The 22,367-nt window shown below is 39.0% G+C and overlaps 1 protein-coding gene across 2 annotated transcripts in view; it reads right to left on the bottom strand.

Moving 5' to 3' along the window:
* Glys (glycogen [starch] synthase) overlaps nt 1-22,367 on the bottom strand; it is a 32,442-nt gene that overhangs the window by 4,383 nt on the left and 5,692 nt on the right. The window contains exons 2-17 of one of the 2 annotated variants that reach the window (XM_076132513.1): nt 18,186-18,330; nt 15,701-15,885; nt 14,239-14,430; nt 12,638-12,732; nt 11,947-12,049; nt 11,131-11,239; nt 10,187-10,340; nt 8,928-9,048; nt 8,136-8,302; nt 7,316-7,430; nt 6,845-6,922; nt 5,999-6,173; nt 5,380-5,509; nt 4,274-4,355; nt 2,319-2,451; nt 1,475-1,779 (exon numbers count right to left, since the gene is read on the bottom strand). In XM_076132513.1, the coding sequence (XP_075988628.1) occupies nt 1,475-1,779; nt 2,319-2,451; nt 4,274-4,355; nt 5,380-5,509; nt 5,999-6,173; nt 6,845-6,922; nt 7,316-7,430; nt 8,136-8,302; nt 8,928-9,048; nt 10,187-10,340; nt 11,131-11,239; nt 11,947-12,049; nt 12,638-12,732; nt 14,239-14,430; nt 15,701-15,885; nt 18,186-18,324 (2,283 nt within the window). In that variant the 5' untranslated portion in view covers nt 18,325-18,330. The remainder of the gene's footprint in view (nt 1-1,474; nt 1,780-2,318; nt 2,452-4,273; nt 4,356-5,379; nt 5,510-5,998; nt 6,174-6,844; nt 6,923-7,315; nt 7,431-8,135; nt 8,303-8,927; nt 9,049-10,186; nt 10,341-11,130; nt 11,240-11,946; nt 12,050-12,637; nt 12,733-14,238; nt 14,431-15,700; nt 15,886-18,185; nt 18,331-22,367) is intronic. The other variant, XM_076132514.1, reaches the window with a different exon arrangement.

The raw sequence follows: 22,367 nt of genomic DNA, 5'->3' as shown, positions 1-22,367 counted from the left end.
CTCTATCGCGCAAGAAACAACAATCGCGCGTGAAAGAGCGCGCGTGTAAGGGGAAAGGAAAGACCACGCGCCGCGCTCATCTGTCCGCGCCCGCAAAGAAAATTTCTCTTGAAGAGCGCGCTGCTTTCCCGCGCGTAATCCTGTACGCTTTTAAGAACGTGCGATAGACTGTGTGTGTAAAGGTGGCTAATATATCTTTTCTAAAGGTCATTTCTAATGAAAAAATAATGATGTTACCAGCAATAAAGAATGCCTCCTTTAAATTACTGAATCGTACATTGTAAAGTTGATAGGTAAAAAAATATTCTTTGTAGCCTTTACCAAATCTATACTAATAATTTGACATATATAACGCTCCCTTAATCTACAAAAAAATGTGCTTAGTAAGTGCAAACTCCCAGTGGTAAACAAGAAAATCATCACTGCAAAGTGTAAAACACTAACATAAACGGTGAGTGCGACAACGTTCAAAAGATTGATAAAATCGTACAAAGTTCTACAATAAACTACTATTTTTCTTTTAAAAAACCTTTCTAACGCGTTTCTGAATCGTGACCAAAACCCTGAGCGTGTCAGACCGAGATTGAGAGCCGCCATTGTTTCCATTTTCCCCGGATTCGTGGTATATTTAATGCTGACAACACTGACCGCATCTGTCAACACCGTTCAGACTATTATAGTGATTGTCTTTGGTTAGCTATAATAGTTTGTGGTTAATGACAGATGCTTGCCAGTATTGTAGGGACTATTTCTTTTTTAATTATTGTATAAACCACATTGTAAAACTTTTGGCGATTGAAAAGAGTGGCCGTGAGTTTGTTGCTAGCTCTTCTCATAAGGCTCTACCCCCTTTCCGAGCTAGTGGTAGATTCAGTAATTGTAACGACTATCATAAGTGTCAATATTTGACCTAAATGAATAAATATTTTTTTTATTTTTTTTATTTATTAACTATACGAAACCCTTTAACCGTGTCAATTCCTTTTACTTAATTATATGACAGCTTTATCTATATATATAAAAACGAATTGATGTTCGTTTGTCTCGCTAAAACTCGTGAACGGCTGGACCGATTTAGCTAATTTTGGTCTTGAATTATTTGTGGAAGTCCAGAGAAGGTGTAAAAGGTGAATAATAAACAAAAATAACCGTTTTTTTGGGTTTAAGAATACTCAACTGTATCACAGCTTTTTTTTCATTTGAATATGCAAAAATGTACTTTTCAAGTTTTTTTTTTTGCTGAAGGCACTATCTTTTTAACTTAAGTCAAATATACTGCCAAATTTGGCGTTATAACAAGCAAAATATTTACCTAATTCTCTCATCCTGACAACAAAAACTTACTTCAATAAATTCGAATAATTTACAACTAAAGTCTGTACACAAACTATACAACACTACTCCCAATTCTATAACACAATATACCAGAAAAAAAACCCTCAAAAAAGAAACCACTCGTACATCAAACCCGCACCTAATTTTCAGCATCAACACAGTCAGTTAGCTTAGCAATCAATTGATCAATTTGTTCAGCAACCGCTTCGTTCAACGGCTCCAAGAAATTCTCATTCGGCGTTCGGTAATTCTCGTGTTCTGATTCGGTAAAGTTCGGCTTTTCGAAGCTGACTTCCAAATCGTTGTCTTCGCCATCACTTATTTCTAATATTTCGAGAGATTTCTGTATGTTTAATTGATTTTTCTTTTGTACTATTGATTCGGAGTCGCTTGTTTGCACTTGTTCGTCTTTTGTCTCGCGTTCCAGTGAACGGGAACGGTGGACTGGGTTTGAAATATAGTTTTTAACAACCTGTATGTGTGATATAGGGTGTCCAAACACAAAATTAAGAGAAAAACAATGCAATAATGTCCAAGTTAGAGTATTTTAGAATAGATGTCGCAATTTACGTGTAAAAAAGAAAGAATTTGGAAGTTCTGTATTTAGACACCCTGTTTCATTCTTATTTACCTATTTAGAGAGAAATTGGTCGATCAAAATCAATATTTTTGCAATCTATGTATGTCGTCATCAATATGTTACACAAAAATTACGCATTACAAATAACAATCTTTGATTATTTCAATGTGAAACGTTAGTAAAAAAAACCGGCATAGTGCGAGTCAGACTCGTAAGGGTTAGTAATAGGATCCCGTTTTACACTTTGGGTACGGAACCTTAAAAAAACAATTATTCCATACAAACTATTCATAGTTATTATCAAGTCTTAAAAGCTTCAATATCAAAATCACTAAATTTTTTAAAACATTTTGAACAACCAATCCCTACCTTATATCATTAATAATGAATAAAGCAAACTTACTAGAATGAGTAGGGCTGGGTGGTTCAGAGATAGGGCGGGGGTAGTTGAACCTCTTCTCCAACTCCTGGTCCATGTGGTCCACGTAGTCCGGGTACACTATCTTCAGAGCTTCGGCACGGGCTTGGCGGTAGTACTGGATAAATATATGATATTTAATACCATTGGACAACTCACACACGGTCATTTAATTCTAAACTAAGTAAAACTTGTACAAGTAAATAGGCTACTGATCATAAAATAAATAAATTTAACCCATTACTGTCCCACTGCTGGGCAAGGGTCTCCTCTCGTAATGAGGGAGGGTTTAGGCCTTGAGTCCACCACGCTTGCCAAGTGCGGGTTGGGGACTTTGCATGCCCTCAATAAATGTATTAAACAAATTTTGGGCATGCAAGGTTCCCTCACGATGTTTTTCTGCACCGTTGGAGCATGTGATAATTATTTCTAATACACACATAACTTCGAAAAGTCATTGGTGTGTTGCCTCGGGTTCGAACCTGCGACCACTTGCGTGGGAGGTATCAACTTATACCACTCGGCTATCACTGCTCACTCGGCTATCACTGCTCACTCGGCTATCACTGCTCCAACGTTTTTTTTCGCGTCGTGAAACATTTCCCAAGGATAAAGTTATTCTATATGCTAATCTAGGTTATAAACTATCTGTGTACTATAGTTTTTTAAAGCAATTTGTTTACGCAAAAACTACTGAATGGATTTTTCAAACATCCTCACATACTCTCACATCTTTATATATATGATTCTTCTGTAAGTGTGTATGTCACTGAACTTCTCTTAAACGAATGGACCGATTTTGATGAAATTTTTTGTGTGTGTTCAAGGGGATCTGAGAATGGTTTAGATTCGCAATTTTGTCCGCTGGCCAATGTTTTTTTATTTAATTTTTATGGCAAAACGACGTTTGCCGGGTCAGCTAGTTAAAAATATAAAAAGGAAGTAAGAACTGTGATTAAATAAACACATTTATCTATAGAAAGAATAACATACAAACTTAAGACTGATATGTGCTCATATCATAAATATTTTGTCCTGAGATTTAAGTCTACCACACGCAGCGGGTTGGTTACTTGAAAACTGATCAGAAAGCAAATAGAAAATCACTTCTAAGATAGTATTATGTCCTATTACAATAACTGACTGCCTCTGTGGCGCGGTCGGTAGTATATGCGGCTGCCGTGCGAGAGGTCTCGGGTTCGAATCCTGGGTCGTGCCAAAAAGTCTTTTCTGAGATTTTCTGTTAAGAATTTCTTAGGGATTGCCCGGAGTTGGGAAGTTGAGGTAGAAGACCTCCGTGCCTCGGAGAGCACGTAAAGCCGTCGGTCCTGCGCCTGACCTCTCACTGGTCGTGTCGGTTATCCGTCCCACCAAACTATGGGAGTGACGGAATAGAGAGTGTACCTGTGTATTGTGCACACACTTGGACACTATAAACAAAGTCCTGCACAGATGGCCAGTTTCAATTAAACTGACCGCCGTAGCCGTATATCGGCTAGGAGGACATTATTATTACAATAATCTTTTCAGTCTTTTAATATGAGAATAAGTCAAAGTCAAATATTCTTTATTTCATAAACTTTAACAAGTATTTGAAATCTTCAAAATATTTTTTATCTACCACCGTTTCGGAAAAGCTGTTGCTCGTGAGAAGAAACGGCAATAAACTCACGGCTTGCTCTTTTTAAATGTCAATATTTCCAAATTAATAACAATGTCATAAAAAGAAATATAACAAATTAATAACAATGTCATATAATGAAATATAACAAATTAATAACAATGTCATAATAAATTAATAACAATGTCATAATATCAAATTGTATTTTGAAATAGACTTGGTAGAAGCAGCACAGTCCCAAGCTTTGTAATCATCTAAATAATCTTTAATAGATATTCTAAGTCAAATATTTTAATAAGATAGTTTTAAAAATACTTACAATGCCCAAATTCCTCCAATCAAGAAGATCAGACAATCTCTCCGTTCTGTTTCTTTGAATGATACGCTGTCGCCGTGTCAGTCTGTACAAAAGAAAAGCAAAGTATTTATTTATAGTAGGGCCGCTGAGTTATTACCGATTTGACACATGACAAATTGACAATACTAGTGAAGTGACTGAACCAATAACCCTAATATCATTTTGGAACAGTTTATGTTTTTAACAATAACCCTAATATCATTTTGGAACAGTTTGTTTCTAAATATTTTAGTATAGAGTGTAATTAAATAAAATCAAAACCAATAATAGTTAAAGACACAAGTTTTTCATTAGGTGGAGTATCCTTGATGAAATAAAATAAATATCCATATTCCTTATTCCTATATTCCATCAGACCGAATACTATTAAGCACATCACTATGAAAACTAGACGCACGAATCCGCACGATGTAACTTTATACAAGCGCGCCAAAGAACAAAAAATAAATGTTCTCATATTATTTACAAACTATTTTAAGTTTTGAAACAGTGTTTATTGGAAAAATACATAATTCTGATATTTTGACATAAAGTTTTATATTAAAAAGGTATTCTAAATCATTCGGCAAATGTGTCGCTCGTGCAAGGTTATATCGATTAATTTAAAGAATAATCTGTCAAATCGGTAATTACTCAGCGGCCGTACTATAGTTACCTAAACACGCTTTTACTTGTCAGTTATCCGATTTCTATAGACGATGTCACTATAAGCAGGTCGTAACAAACGTGCTCACTACGTCATAATCACAAGAATGAAAATATGAATGTGACAATGTGTAAGTCCAAGCGAGAGACACCGATAAAATGACATGACTTCGTTCAAAAAATCGACTGAAAATCTTGTGACTACAAATCGTTTAAAAAATTCCATCAATAGAAGCCACTAGGATCAAAGTAGTTTTACAAACTCGGTGATAGATGGCACTACTTGTATCAATCGTATTAGTTAGTTAACCTACTAAATAGATAAATGACTCTATTTAAAAGTGTATTTCTACATCATATGCATAGATGGCGCTATCGATAGTAAGTAGTTTCATAAAATAAACAAAGGTGTTGCTACTTACTTGGTGAAATCAAACATGTACTGCGCCAGTTGTTGCACAGAGCCCTCTAGTGATATATACCGGCGGTCCACTACATATATACCGTAGGACATCGGGTCGGCGATGTGGTCTTGCATGAAACAACCGAACCCTGGACAAAATGTATAGTCTATTAAGTTTCTGATCAAGGATATACATTTTCCGAGTGATTTAAAACTCTCGTGATTTGTACACATAACATTATAATGTCTTAAACGTGGTTTAAAATTAAAGGTTAGGATACCTTATTTGTTTATTTGTTCGAACGTCGGGTTTATAAATAAGGTATCCTAACCTTTAATTTTTATTATTTTACGAGTGCTGTCCCTCTAAGAAAAAATATAAAACATATTTGAGGGTGCAAATTATGCCCAGCAATGCTTATATTGTTGCCCAAAAGTGGGTTCACGGCCACTCCTTACCTCTGTTGTCAACCAAATATCCCCATCAGAAAAAATAAATTATCTACAAATAATGAACTACACCACCTTGGTTTTGCCCAACTGTATCCCAGCTGTGGGCAAAACCTTTAAACAGTGGGCAAAGTCCCAAAATTCTTAAAACACAATTCTAAATCAAGGCCAGCAGTGGGCAAACTTACCAGACAGATTAGTAGTGATACTAGGTATACCCATAACGGTACACTCAGCTGGGGTATAACCCCACGGCTCATAGTAAGACGGAAACACGCCTAAATGACAACCACGGACGAATTCTTCATAGTCTAAGCCGAAAAGCGGGTTTGTTGATGTAAGAAACTCTGGGTGGAAGATTACCTGAGAAAGAAAATACATTAATTTGATATAAGCCGATTGGTATAAGCATTCCTTTCCCGCAATCAGTAATAATAATCCCCTAGCCGATATCCGGCTACGGTCAGTTTTATTAAAACTAGCAAACTATGCAGGACTTTGTTTATAGTGTCCAAGTGTGTATACAATACACAGGTACACTCTCTATTCCTTCACTATTATAGTCCGGTGGGACGAATAACCGACATGACCATGGTGGTATTGTTAATATTTGGAAGATTAATGCAAAGCGCCTACTATTATTTTAATACTATACACGTCATATCACTATGTCTTATGGCTCGTGCGTCATTTTTTTTTGCGTATACCGTCCAACTTAGATTTTAGCTTCTACTTTTGTACCTTGCATGAAATACAAGCATTTATATGTTTATTAAAGATTTTATTTAAAACAACACCTAAAGTTCAACAACACGTATAAGCATTCCCTTCCCACAGTTGCGTGGAAGGCGTTCGTGGGTTCAAAACGCAGTCAGTTCAGCGATGACTGAACATTCTTACCCAGCAGTGAGACAGCGATCGGTAAAATTATATTTATATTCGCACAAATATGTGATTAACTATGTAAACTGGATAAAATAAGGAATAAGGCATAAATAAGTAAATGAAGATATTTTATTTATACATTTTCTTACCTTAACTTTATCATTAACAGTATTAAACAGTTCACATCGTCTAATAGAATTGAGTACTGGGTCGCTCCAATCGTCCACCTAGGAAAAAATACAGTAATTAATTATAATAAAAACATACTAGTCCCTTTAACAGTTTATTACAATACCATTACTTTTTATCCTTTTTCATAGTCTAGTATAATCAATGGGTTAAAGAAACCATTTGAGATACGAATATAGGTTACCGAAGAACTGTTTTTTATTAATGCCTAATTAACAAAGAGATATATAATAATAATATTAAAGAGAGATTTATAAAAATTAAAAAAGAGATTGCAGAATAAACAAAGAATCAATTATCAACATGAAATTTATGACAAAGAGTCAATGTTTGCTTACAAATATCTCGAAAACTACAGAACCGATTTTAATGAAACTTTCACAGTCAAATAGGTAATTTAATATATTTTTCATATAATTTAATATACTCACGACATTATGCGTGGTGACGGGGGGTAGGCTGTCTCTGTGCAAGCTGTATATACAACGTTTGAGCCGCACGGTGTCCTCTTTTTGAAGCAGATCCGATGTATCGGGCAAGTGTCCTCTGTAAGAGTTGATATTATTAGCTCGTATATTATAATAAACCTTATTTTTAGGGTTCTGTACCCAAAGGGTAAAAAATGAATCCTTTATTTTAAAAAAGACAACTCTTCATTTAAAAAAAAGACAACTCCCGCACTAAGAATTGCTCTTGTGTCGCGGGGACTTTTACAAACATACAAACAACGGACAAAGTGCAACCGGACACGAAACAACTATTTTTATATTGCTAAAATATGTGTTACGTGTAGGAATCGAACCCACGACTTTCCAACGCAGTGGTAGTGGCGTGGCGACCTAAACCACTGCTCCACGGGAGCCATCTAATCATTTAACTAAGCCTCCGCTGTCTGTTCGTCTATCCGTCTGTCCGTCTGTCTACCTGTCCATTTGTCAATCTGTCTGTTTGTCCGTCTGTCACCAGCCTGTATTTCATAGACCGTAATAGCTAAGAAGCTGAAATTTCCACATATTAGGACGGGAAAAAAGTCTTTTCGCATTATATTATATATGTATGAACTTGTAATAAAATCTTTTCTCTACACAAAAAAGCTCGATATTTGTGTACCTCAGCTCGCTCACTGAAAGAAACCTAATGAACCGTGTACTCGTTTGTGATTGTTGAAGCCAAAGAGATTTTATTAAAAGTTCATACAGACTATAATGCGAAAAGACTTTTTGCCCGACGTAATATTTCTTCTGAACTTACCTGAGGCATACATCATACATTCTCTTGCCAACTTTCTGTTGTATGTCCTGTATGGTGTCCCTCAGCGCTTTAGTGACGGCGTGGCCGCGCAGGCTCTCCACATTGAAGTTGTTCGTCTTGGCCGGGAAGATCATGAACGCGACGACCGTCATGTCCGAGCCTGAGGACTGGAAACAAAGTATTGTTGAAATAGAGCCGTTTTATTTTGTTTTTGTGAAGATTTGGTGGATAGGATATAAATAGCAAAAAAAGTAAAGAAAATTTAAAATTTACGAAACTACTAAAGAATCGTATACGGATACGGGTTATAGTAAACAAAACAAAAATCTTGGAAAATATAAATGTAAGGCGCTCTTAGCCAATTGCGCTTACCGGTCAGAAAAAAATCTCGGTTTAGCAAGTCTTGGCGCGGTGAGTCTATAGATGGGACCGCATAGTAGTATTTGAACTGAGCCTCACCGTGCTTCGGAGGGCACGTAAAAAGTCGGTCCCGGTTGTTGTCAATCAAGATAACAGTCGTTAAGCCACGTCAAAGTCCTTTCGGGCGGCACAACTTTGACACTAGGTTGATCACTAACCATACGATAGATAGTAAATGAAGTCTTACGGTAATATTAAAAATACGAAAGATGGCAAGAATGTCGTATGGACCTTTCTTAATCTTTAAAACAAAATACTGAAAGATTTAGGTACACATATAGTTCAAAACACAGAATACATTTATATTATATCATTTTACTGTAGAAATCATTCGATGCGAAAAAACCAGAAAAATAAATAATTAGTATTTACCTTCAAATAATGGTTAAGTCTGGCGAGTGCTTCGATGAAGATATCAGCGCCCTTGTTACCGAACTCGTACCGACCAGCGATGAAGAAATACAACGTCTTGTCTAAGTCGAAGTTGAAGTGACTGTAATAAAGAACATTATCGTAATAATTGAATAAGTCTGAATATTTTCTAGATGTTTGTTTGTTTGTCGTATGGTTAGTGGTCAACCTAGTGTCAAAGTTGTTCAAGCCGCCCGAGGGGCCTTTGACATGGCTTAATGACTGTTATCTTAGTAGACAACAGCCGGGACCGACTTTTTACGTGCCCTCCGAAGCACGGAGACGCCCAGCTCAAATACCACTATGCGGTCACCCATCTATGGAATGACCGCGCCAACGGTTGCTTAACCCACAGATCGTTTACCGACCGGTGAGCGCAACTGGCTATGGGCGCATTTTCTAGATGAAACACGATTAATCCATTAATGTCCCACTGGTGGACCAGAGTCTCTTCACGTATTGAGGGAGGGGTTAGGTCTCGAGTTCACCACGCTGCCCAAGTGCGAGGTGGGGACTTTGCATTCCATCAAAAACTACTAAACAACTCTCATACATGCAAGGTTGCATCACTATGTTTCATTTATAATGTATACTAATATACTAATACTAGCTGACCCGCGCAACTTCGCTTGCGTCATATAAGAGAGGATGCGTCAGAATTTTCCCCGTTTTTGTAACATTTTTTATTGGTACTCTGCTCCTATTGGTCGTAGCGTGATGATATATAGCCTATAGCCTTCCTCGATAAATGGGCTATCTAACACTGAAAGATTTTTTCAAATCGGACCAGTAGTTCCTGAGATTAGCGCGTTCAAACAAACAAACAAACAAACAATCAAACAAACAAACAAACAAACTCTTCAGCTTTATAATATTAGTATAGATTATAAAGCTTAAGAGTTAGTTTGTTTGAACGCGCTTATCTCAGGAACTACTGGTTCGATTTGAAAAATTCTTTCAGTGTTAGATAGCCCATTTATCGAGGAAGGCTATATATCATCACGCTACGACTAATAGGAGCAGAGTATCAGTAAAAAGTGTTACAAAAACGGGGAAAATTATGACCCATTCTCTCTTATGTGACGCAAGCGAAGTTGCGCGGGTCAGCTAGTACACACATAACTTGGAAAAGTCAATGGTATGTTGCCTACCATCGCTGTTCGGGAAAAATGTGAATGGTATTTATTTATTTTATATTAATTTTGATTACGTCAACTTACCCATAAAAGTGTCCTCTAGCGAATTCATTGATCTTCTCTTTAGCCAGTGCGTGTAAGTTCTGAAACTCGTGTAACGCTGAAAACTTCTTCACGTTCAGACCGTTGGGCGTGATGATGTCCGCTTTGCGTTTCAACAGATGTTCCGCTTCGTATCCTGGGTGAGGCAAAAAAGTGAATTCGTACCATTATTCGGTTTTGACCAATTTCGTAAATACTTTTAGTATGAAAGAAATATCAACTTTACATTTTAAAAATTGTTTAAATACTTATAAATCAATGATATTTATCGCATTTGTATCTACAATAGTCTTCTTCTTATCGTATGATTAGTGGTGAACCTAGTGTCAAACTTATTCAAACCGCTCGAAGGCCTTTGACATGGCTTAACGACTGTTATCTTAATAGAGAACAACCGGGACCGAATATTACGTGCTCTCCAAAGCACGGAGACGCCCTGTTCAAATACTAATATGCTGCACCGGTTTATTTACTTTTCTATATGGCCCAATTATTTTCCAACCTATATATTATTCTTTATCCATATCCATACTAATATTATAAATGTGGAAGTAACTCTGTCTGTCTGTCTGTCTGTTACTCAATCACGCCTAAACTACTGAACCAATTTGCATGAAATTTGGTAAGAAGATATTTTGATACCCGAGAAAGGACATAAGCTAGTTTTTACCCCGGGAAAATGACGCAATCCCATGGGATAATTCAGGTGGCGGACGAAGTCGCGGGTAAAAGCTAGTTACTTATAAATCAAAGATTAAAAGAGTTCGTTCGTGTTATGTTTTCACAGCTAAACTGAACCGATTTGAATGCAATTTGGCATGGCGATAGATTGACTGAAAACCCGGGTTCAAATATAATAACCCAGGTTGAAAGCGTATTCAACAAAACTTGGCCCGCTTCAGCTAATAATTAATAATTTAACTTACCAGTAATATCAGACACGGTTGTAAATATATGCGTCATATGCGCGGCGGCTCTCTCCATGCAGTAGCGGTGATAGATCTGACGCTTGCCCGCCTCCTCGTCCACTGCGAACTGACAATAACATACATTTATACATACATACATACAAACATCACACATACATACATACATACTTAACACGTTCGCTGCCCCTGACGCGTATGTGCGTTTCGTAAAACGCACATACGCGTCGGGGGCAGCGAACGTGTTAAAGTCACGACTTCTTCCCATAGGCAAGAACCAGGGAACGCCACTTGCTACGAGTCCTTATAAACTTCCTTAATAATAAAATAATGTCCCTGCTGATCCGGCTACGGCGGTCAGTTTTATTGAAAACGGCCAACGATGCAGGACTTTGTTTATAGTGTCTAAGTGTGTGTACAATACACAGGTACACTCTCTATTCCATCACTCTCATAACCGAGACGGCTAAACCGACATGACCAGTGAGAGGTCAGGCGCAGGACCGACGGCTTTACGTGCTCTCCAAGGCACGGAGGTTTTCAACCTCAATTTCCTGAGTATTTTGTCAAAAAATTCTCAGAAACTTATGTTGGTAGAACACCTTGCCTTGGAGAGCACGTAAAGCCGGCTCTCTCACTGGTCGTGTGTACCGTCCCACCGGACTATAAGAGTGAAGGAATAGAGAGTGTACCTGTGTATTGTACACTTGTCAATATAAACAAACTCTTATACAGTTGACTAGTTTCAATGAAACTGGCCGCCGTAGCCAGATATCGGCTAGGTTAGGTTAGAAGTATATAATGCTTATTGCTTACCTTATCCAAATTATTGTAGAAGTCAGTGTTGCCAGCGCAGAGGTAACGACCGAGTAGGGTAGCGTGTGTTGTGAACACAGTAGCGACGTCTACGTGACGGGTCCTGAAATAAAAATATATCAATTATGTATTACATACAATAAAAAAACTAACATCAATTTGATTTTATTCGCCTCCAACGCAAATAGTGAAAGACTAGACAAACACGACCTTAATTTCGATGCAATATGTGTATCTGAACTAATATTATAAAGTTGAAGAGTTTGTTTGTTTAAACACGCTAATCTCAGGATCTACTGGTCTGCTTTGAAAAATTCTTTCAGTGTTAGATAGCCCATTTATCGAAGAAGGCTATATATCATCATGCTACGGCCAATAGGAGCAGAGTACCCAAAAAAAATGTTACAAAAACGGGGGAAAATTTCACCCATTCTCTTTTATATGACGCAAGCGAAGTTGCGCGGGTCAGCTAGTAACTTATGTAATAACTTAAGACAGAAGGTCCTTTAAGTAGAGACTAAACAGATTAATCGACTTGGTATTACATAGATCTCACAACTTTTTACGGCAGAGAGACTGAGCTGCGAGACTTGGGGTTTTTACAGAATGTTTTGATGTCATTTATTATTCAAATTCATATTATTAGTCGATAGCTAAAAACACAAATAAAAACAATATTTAGTTATTATACCTGAGTACAATAAGACCGATGCCAGCCTGCCATTCGTGGAAGTGTGCGACCACACGCGGCGGAGTATCGCTGTAGTTTTCAGCTGCTTTGCGGAACTGAAACAAAACAACAATTACAATCTCTAATATAATAATTAAAACTATACATTAAATAAATACTTTAAATAATAATTTTATATGTACAAACGAAAGAAATATATATTATTTATTTGAATAACTTATTAATTACTGAAACAAATGGCCTTGTAATTGAAGGGGCCGTGTAATATAGGGGATGCGGGGGGGGTGAAAAAGAGGTGGTAGGGGGAATAGGCGGGAGTTGGTAAGTTGTTTGTTAGGGGATGAGGTAAGTACAATAGAAGTAGGAGTAGGGGTGTAGTAAGGGTTAGAGTAAGGGAGTAGTAGAGAGTTTATGGGGTAGAGTAGGAGTGTAGTAGGGGTCTAATGGGAGTGTAATGGGGTGTAGAGGGGGGTTTAGTGGGGGTGTAATAGGAGCGTAAGGGGGGGGGGGGGTAATGGGAATATGGTGGGCGTGTAGTGGGGTTGTACTGAGCTAGTACCGGGGCAGTAATGGGGTAGTAGTGGGGGGTATAGTAGGGGATGTATTAAGGTAATAGGGGATGTATTAGGGGTTTTAGAGGCGTAGTAGGAGGTGAAGACTAGTGTTTTAGGGGGTAACTGTAAGGTGGAAGGGAGTGTATAATTACCTCTGCAATGAGCTGCGCGTAGTAGGGGATGTAGTAGTAGGCGCAGTAGGGGGTGTAGTAGGGGGTGTAGTAGAGGATATAAAATTACCTCTGCAATAAGCTGCGCGACAATAAAGCCCAATATAACAGCATCATTAGCCTCTACGTCCAGGTGTGGGATCCCGATGGAGCAGGTGTTCCACAACTCCTGCTTGTAGCTGTCCAGCTGCCACGCTCCTGAGCCGATGTCTGATATAACATGTACTTACCTACTGTAACTAGGGGACCAGGCCATGTAATGTAGGGTGTGTTGTAGGGGGTTCGATGGGGGGGGGGGGGGGGGTTGTAGGCGGTGTGTGGTAGGGGGGGTGTGGTAGGGGTAAGTTATAGGGGGGCGGTGTTATAGGGGGGCGGTGTTAGAGGGTTTAGTAGAGGGTGTAGTAGGGGGCGTAGTAGGGGGTGTAGTAGAAGGTGAAAACGGGCGTTTTAGGGGACAATTTAAAGGTGTAAGGGGGTGTAAAATTACCTCTGCAATGAGCTGCGCGACCATAAACCCTAGAATGACAGCATCATTAGCCTCTACGTCCAGGTGTGGGATCCCGATGGAGCAGGTGTTCCACAACTCCTGCTTGTAGCTGTCCAGCTGCCACGCTCCTGAACCGATGTCTTATATAACATGTACTTACCTACCGAGACTAGGGGACCAGGTCATGTAATGTAGGGGGTGTTGTAGGGAGTTTGATAGGGGGTACGTGATAGGGAAGGTGATAGGGGGTGTGTGATAGGGGGTGTGGGTTAGGGGGTGTGTGATAGGGGGTGTGGGTTAGGGGGTGTAGTAGAGGGTGTAGTAGGGGGTATAGTAGGGGGTGTGTAGTAGGGGGTGTAGTAGAGGTTGTAGAAGGGGGTGTAAAATTACCTCTGCAATAAGCTGCGCGACCATAAAGCCCAATATAACAGCATCATTAGCCTCTACGTCCAGGTGTGGGATCCCGATGGAGCAGGTGTTCCACAACTCCTGCTTGTAGCTGTCCAGCTGCCACGCTCCTGAGCCGATGTCGAAGAGGATGATCTGAGGGTTGCCGTCTACCAACCAAGTGCCGGTGTGGACCTAGAATGAGACAAAATTATGTGTAAGTAATATAAATGCGAAAGTAACTTTGTCTGTCTGTCTGTTACTCCATCACGCCTAAACCACGGAACCAATTTGCATGAAATTTGGAATAGAGAAATTTTGATACCTGAGAAAGGACATAGGCTACTTTTTACCCCGGGAAAATGACGCATTCCTATGGGAAAACTCAGGTGGCGGACGAAGTCGCAGGTAAAAGCTAGTAACAACTAAATTTAACCCATAAATGTCCCACTGCTGGCCAAGGGTCTCTCCCGCAATTTGGGAGCGGTAGGCCCTGAGTCACCACGCTGGCCAAGCGCTGATTAGGGACTTTGCATGCCCTCAATAAATGTATTAAACAATAGGCATGCAAGGTTTCCTCACGATGTTTTCCTTCACCGTTGGAACAAGTGATAATTACTTCAACCAAGACAAAACTAAATATTTGATTGACGAAATACAAGTAAAAATGAAACTTTAATAATTGTTCAATGTATACTTGTAACTAGGCGACTTAATTGTTAATCTGTTGTAAGCTTATCTGTTAGGCGCTGTCTCCACGAGCGAGAGAATCGCGGCGATATTATCGTCGTGCCACGTATTTCTATACACTCTCTATGGAACCGTCTCCACACGGCGATAATATCGCCGCGATACGACGAGTGTCAACGAGCGTGCGAAACGTCAATACATCGTCACTAGTCGGCCGCGACAAGCAGCGAGTCCGCCGCGCGATCGCGACGAGCGCGCTGTCAAATGCAGCGTCATTTGTTTTCAATGTTGCCTCTTATTAAACAAGGAAAACGCGGGTTACGAGTCGCGACGATACGCGGCGGAATTATCGCTCGTTCGTGGTGATTGTCCGACGATACAAGGGCGGACTCGTCGCGATTCTCTCGCCCGTGGAGACAGCGCCTTACTAAGGATAAGTTATTGAAACGGACAAAATTTGACACGATCTTCTTCTTCTTATCGTATGGTTAGTGGTCAACGTAGTGTCAGTTGTTCAAGCCGCCCGAAAGGCATTTGACGTTGCTTAACGACTGTTATCCTAATTGACAACGACCGCGACTGGTTTTTACGTGCCCTCCGAAGCACGGAGACGGCACGGTCATTCTATAGATTGATGACTGCATAGTGGCATTGGGCACTATGCAGTCATCAATCTATAGAATGACCGCGCCAAGGTTTGCTAAGCCCACAGATCGTTTACCGACCAGTGAGCGCAACTGGCTATGTCGATAGTTATGATAATCACAGTCCTTACCTTATACCCTTGGCTTCTCATAGCATTAACAGCGGCCGTCAGAGGCGAGTTAGGAGGAAAGTCAGCCTCTTCAACCTCAGTTCGCGCGCACTGTTCCTTGTACGGTCCTAGAAGACAGTAGTTCTCACCCATCTCTTCAGTAGACACGTAAGCTTTAGATCTGATTACTGTGTAAATACCTCCCACTGGAAAGAAAGAAAATAATTAAGTTCTTATTATGTACTAGCTGACCCGCGCAACTTCGCTTGCGTCACATTAGAGGGAATGGGTCATAATTTTCCCCGTTTTTGTAACATTTTTTACTGGTACTCTGCTCCTATTGGTCGTAGCGTGATGTTATATAGCCTATAGCCTTCCTCGATAAATGGACTATCTAACACTAAAAGAATTTTTCAAATCGGACCAGTAGTTCCTGAGATTAGCGCGTTCAAACAAACAAACAAACAAACAAAGAAACTCTTCAGCTTTATAATATTAGTATAGATCTATTTTATTTATAAATTTATTGGATCACCAACAGTTGACATATTATTACATTCTGTTCTATTTATCTCGTATGGTTGTCAACCTAGTGTCAAAGTTGTTCAAGCCGCCCGAAGGCCTTTGACGTGGCTTAACGACTGTTATCGTAGTATATAACAACCGGGACCGACTTTTCACGTGCCCTCCGAAGCACGGAGACGCCCAGTTCAAATACCACTTGCGGTCACCCATCTATGGAATGACCGCGTAAACGGTTGCTTAACCCACAGATCGTTTACCGACCGGTTAAGTGTAATGACTCGTGGCTTAGTAAACAATAGCCACGCGTATCGATCTCCGAGGTTAAGCTACGCTTACCGAGGTTGTTCTGTGGAAGAGTGACCATTTTATACATTCCTAGCTCTTCCGAGTTTCGGAAGACACGTTAAATTGTGGGTCCTAGCTGTCATTTTTAAAGATCTTTGACAGTCGTTAACAGTAGTCAGAAGCTTGAAAGTCTGACAACCAGTCTTACCGTGTCATAATCCAGGTAACTGGGTTGTGGAGGTCAGATAGACAGTCGCTCATAGTTGGAAGAAAGGCTAGACTGATATATATTTAAGTGTATCGCGTATCTCAGTCGACAACTAGTGTACTACTTCAAAGGGTCACTATTCAGTACATTGCTGCTTTGACATAACGTGTTAATCACTATAATCATAGAGAGAAAACAATGTACAGCATAGTGGCTTTGATATAGTTATCAACTGACATGAATTACCCATCAAATATAGTGGTTAACTGAAATACATAATAGCCTCCAGAGAAAACAAAATTACATGTATGTACATACATACATACATAAAATTATACCTTGTTCACATAGGGGTAGGCAGAGACTAATTAAGGTTACTTCTTCTATATAAAGATTGTAAGCACTAAGCAGGTCTTATTCAAAGCACTAGCTAGCCATGTCCCACTTCAGACAACTGGTATTACAAGTCTAGCCGTCACAGGGGATGAGCAGAGATAATGGGGTGTTGCGTTACTTAGCGCCGTTGTTACTTCACGGTACTAACACAAGATATTATGTAAGAAAGAATATGGCCTTACGAATAAGATATTTTCATAAGACTTTTGATAGAATTCTGAATTTAACGGGCAAAGTCCGCATTTTTTCTTCAAGAACACACTTATTTGCGAATAATTCAAAAAATAAAACTAGCTTTAACGGTGACTCGTTTGACAAATGTTTCCTCAAACAGTAGCTCGATTCTCTACTACTATCGACTACCGACAACCGACCTGTCATCGAGATATTTTGTATGAAAATCTGATCAGCGCCTCTGACGGGTGTCGTAGGAAATGTTTTGGCAGTACATTCTAAATGTCAAAATTTCGATAGCTAGCCGGTTGTCGGTAGTCGATAGTGGTAGAGAATCGAGGTACAGTTCCCTGCATGCAGGCTCTATGGCATGCGTTTACTAAATCTTTCGCAACCCGCATGCAGACACTAATGCTAATTTATATTTATTATACGAAAATAAACACGTAGGTTTAAAAGACTAGGTAATTTAACGCATCTTCAACAGAATACCCGCAAGAGAGTCAGACGTTCAAGCTTCTGACTACTGTTAATTTTACATGGAGCGACTGCCTATCGGATCTCCACAACTCAGTTACCTGGGTTATATATAACACGATAGCTTCGGTTAAACTGGTTGTTAGACTTTCAAGTTTCTGTCTACTGTTAACGACTGTCACAGATCATTGAAAATGACAGCCGGGACTCACAATTTAACAAGCCTTCCGAAACACTAAGGAACTCGATATGTATAAGATGGTCGTATCCACGGAACAACCTCGGCAAGCGTAGCTTAACCGCAGAGATCGAACCGGCTGTTGTTAAATAAGCCACGAGTTAGGTCTTAAGTCCACCACGCGGGCCATATTGCACGCTGATTTAGTCTTTGTGAGTATATGTACTATTCAGCAATCAAACCCTTGTGATTCTCAGTCTTACCTTTATTAGCGACCTCCCAAGCCGTCTCAAAGGTCCACCTGTTCTCATCGCTGGCTGCCTGACCCTTGTCCATGAAAGACAACAGGTCGTGGGTGGACTCCGCGCGGTAGAACCGCTTCGATGATCTGTCGCGCGACATTGTGATCTGAAACAATGAACATAAGGTTTAGAATTCAATCTTAATATCAATTACAGTCAACCTGGGTAACTTTGAATCATTTGGGTAACATTGACAGTGGGAATATGAACTAGTTTCGATTATTTTTTCATATGAAACCAACACAATTGATAAAGGTTTATTTTAGTTTTGCAAACTTTTTTACCAATACCCAAATTGACCTTACTCAGAGGTACTCACTGACTGACTGGCATAGTGATATTGTATAACATAACTCTTTGACTGATAGGAATGGAGCTGAAATCTGAAGTCCGCATAGAAAGAGTTGCGGCCGCCAGTTAAAAAATAAAGTCCCCTAGCTACGTCAAAATCGACGAACTGCATTTTCTAGATAGAGTAATTTCCAAGGAATGTTTTAGTGTATTATTTGCTAAAGTTAACCCACTTGAAGACAGATTACTTAGTATAAAAATGTCGAAGTGTATCATAAAAAAGTCAGGTGCGTAGTACTCGTAACCGTCGGTCCTATATGAAAACATGTATGTATGTGAATGAGGCAAGGGAAGTTGGTAAGGATCGTACCAAGTGACGTTCTTTGGTTTGGTATCTGCGTACCCCTATGGGAAAAAGGCGAGATAGTATGTATGTATGTATTTATGTAATACATAAAACTTTGAACATGTAATAGAAAACGTCACTTGCAGTCATTTCTTATCGTTTAGTCATTAAAATCATTTAATTGCTTTTGCAATGAACAATCATACCTTAGTGACGAAATTACATTACGCTTATTTCTTAAGCAAAAGTAAGACTTACAGCGCTCATAGCTAGTTTTGAGCACTCAAACTCCCGGTTTCTGAGGTACATTTAGCGGTAGTTTATCTATTCAATAGCGTTTAAACTCATATAAACATGACAGTTTGAATAGATAAACTGCACGTTTGGCGCCGTGGTTAAGGTGGTCACCTCGCCGCAATAACCGTAGCGTCACGTGTGGTGGGTTCGCATCCCCGAGACAAATATTTGTGTGATGAGCACGAGTATTTGTTCTGAGCCTGGTTGTTAATTTATATATAAGCATGGATTTAGAAGTATATAAGTATGTCTATCAGTTATTTGGTTACCATAGTACAAGCTCTGCTTAGTTTGGAATCAAATGACCGTGTGTGAGTTGTCCAACAACATATTTATATTAAGCGAAACTGACTATGAGCGCCTCAAAACAGACTAATCTTGCGTTTAAACTAACACAGAATCGCGAAATTTTTGCTTCTATTCTGTTTACTTAACACGTGGTTTTTGTCGTCAATATGTGTAAAGTGCCGATGTATTATAATTGCAAATAATCTGGTAGAATAGACTAATTTATGTAAAAACTTGTCTTCAATGAGTGAGCTGTCGTTTAATAAACGTTTAAATCTTTATATTATGTTAATTCCTTGCTATGTGGATGTGGACAGACATGACATATAATAGTTTTAAGAGAGAACAAAATGAGTCTGGTGTCGCGGGGACTTTACAAACATACAAACAACGGACATAACGATAAGAACTTCTAGAAACTAAAAATTCACGACTTTTATAGCCAAAGATGTAAGCAGAGACGTAAAAAATACACCCATGTTTAGTTGTTAGTCCCATGCAATAGGAGGCGATAGTAAATAGGGCACAAGAATTGCTCTTGTGCCACGGGGACTTTTACAAACATACAAACAACGGAAACGAAGCACAACCAGACACGAAACAACTATTTGTGGATCGCACATTTGTACCGTGTGCGCTAATTCCACTGGTAGTGGCGTGGCGACCATCTTAACCACTGCGCCACGGAAGCCGTCAAAATTAAAAACCGGCCAAGTGCGAGTCGGACTCGCGCGCGAATCGTTCCGCACCACAAAAGTACAAAAAAAGACGTTTATGGGGACCCCCCTTAATAAGCTTTTCTTTATTTTTAGCATTTGTTGTTATAGCGGCAACGGAAATACATGATTTGTGAAAATGTCAGCTTTCTAGCTATCACGGTTTATGAGATACAGCCTGGAGACAGACAACGGAAGCTTAGTATTAGGGTCCCGTTTTACCCTGTGGGTACGGTAAAAAGCGAAGTAGGCCACGAAAACCTTATAAGCTAGGTCTTTACAGCAATAATCTATTAGTGCAACCGTTATCGTTTGAGAAAGATAAGTAAAGATACAGCATCTTACAGCATGGAAATACTAGTTAAATCTCTGCTCAGCTGTGTTCGCTATGATTCTTAATCGCGTCGTCCAATCGTGCGCATATAACGATGTATTTTTATAACAGCACGTGTACATGACGTATACTCTATACATAGTAAATATATACTATTACTACACTATATGTTGTTTCAGACTGTGAAAACTTTAATGTATACATATACCTATGGCGCAAAAAGTTTATGTTTAGTTTATAGTTTAGGTATGGCAAAAATTGCGCTCACTGATCGCGACCCGTGGGTTAAGCAACCGTCGGTTCGGTCATGCTATAGATGGGTGACCGGTTAGTGGTATTTGTACTGGGCGATGTACTCAATCCATTAATTACTTAGTAAGTTTTGTAGACAAAAAAATACATTAATATGTTATTTTGTCTGTGTCTGTTTACGCGTTTACGACTACATAATGTAGCATATAATATAAATGTTTGCGTGAACTTGTTTGTTGACTATGAACATATGACGTAGATGTACGTGCCCCCAGACATAGTACAGGAAATATAGAAGTTTTATAAGAAAATTGAATAATTTTATAGATAAAATGGTCAACGCGAAAAGTTAGTTTGTCTTTCTTTCTCGTTAAAACAGCTAAACTGATTCGGATGATATTTTTTTAATTACAAAAGAAAATTTAATTAAAAACCTTTGTTGTCCTTTGTTCACAGTAAAATGATTTAAGGGACCCTTGCACAAAAGCTTTGTCATAAATCGTATTGCTGTTATATTAGTTAATTTCTGGACTGCATTAAAATGTTATTTTTAACTATACATCGGCCGAGGAAGAGTGATGTTTAAGTGCCATTACTGGCCGTTATTCAGATATGAAAGGTTTGATAGCCGATCTATAAACTCCAGATGAACCATCTGGAGTTTATAGATCGTCATATCTATGCAAACTGTCATGTTTAAACTACCGCTAAATGTACCTCAGAAACCGGGGGTTAAACTACTACAGTTAGTTTATAATCAGTTAAACGTACAAACGTTCGTAAAACAGCTGTTATCGATAACAGTTACGTAACTACTGAATACTACCGATAATACATCAACTAACGCACGAAAGCACTGACTAGAGACATAACATTAGTCTTGTATTTTTTATGGACTAATCAAATCTGTACAAAATGCTGACAGCATTTGACCTAAATTAATAAATGATTTGATTATCAATGATAGTCAATGATACAGATAGTGAATTTACCGCCAGTTCGGAAGGTAGAGCAGACATTTTAATACACTAATCCTACAATACAAAAGGGTATGGACTACTCGTTCTTACAAAAAAATTGAGAACGATTTAAAATTAAGCTTTATAGTCACTAAAAATTCTCTAGGGCAATGCATAGGACAAGACGGACAGACGGATAGACGGGCAGACGTACAGACTAACAGACGAACAGAGTAACAAACGGGCAGACGTGCAGACAGACAGACGGACAGACGAACAGAAGGAGATGAACGGACGGCGAGGTCTTAGTAATATAGGGTGTACTTTTTATCCTTTGAATTTGGAACCCCGAAAAACTGCTTTCTTTCAAAAGTACACATAATTACTTGTCCCAAACTAATCTAATATCATTCACTCACATCACAGTCATTCATACCACGTGCTCAATCTTGGATCTCCTCCAACACATACGATGCAGCGTCTTCCTGTTGCGACTTAGAGGTCGATAATAGACCTGTTTGTACTAAAAATACACTAAAACAAGAATTATTTGAAAACGATCATTAGTTTTTCGATGACTGAAGAAAATTGGGTATTTATGCAATTCAAAAGTTGCACCACACATCGCTAAAACAATGTAAAAATTTGTTAAGTAGAGTA

The sequence above is a fragment of the Anticarsia gemmatalis genome, chromosome 28 (assembly GCF_050436995.1).
Source record: "Anticarsia gemmatalis isolate Benzon Research Colony breed Stoneville strain chromosome 28, ilAntGemm2 primary, whole genome shotgun sequence".
Classification (NCBI taxonomy): domain Eukaryota; kingdom Metazoa; phylum Arthropoda; class Insecta; order Lepidoptera; family Erebidae; genus Anticarsia; species Anticarsia gemmatalis.
The sequence above is the reverse complement of the archived record's forward strand: the minus strand, read 5'-3'. Positions and strand labels throughout refer to the sequence as shown.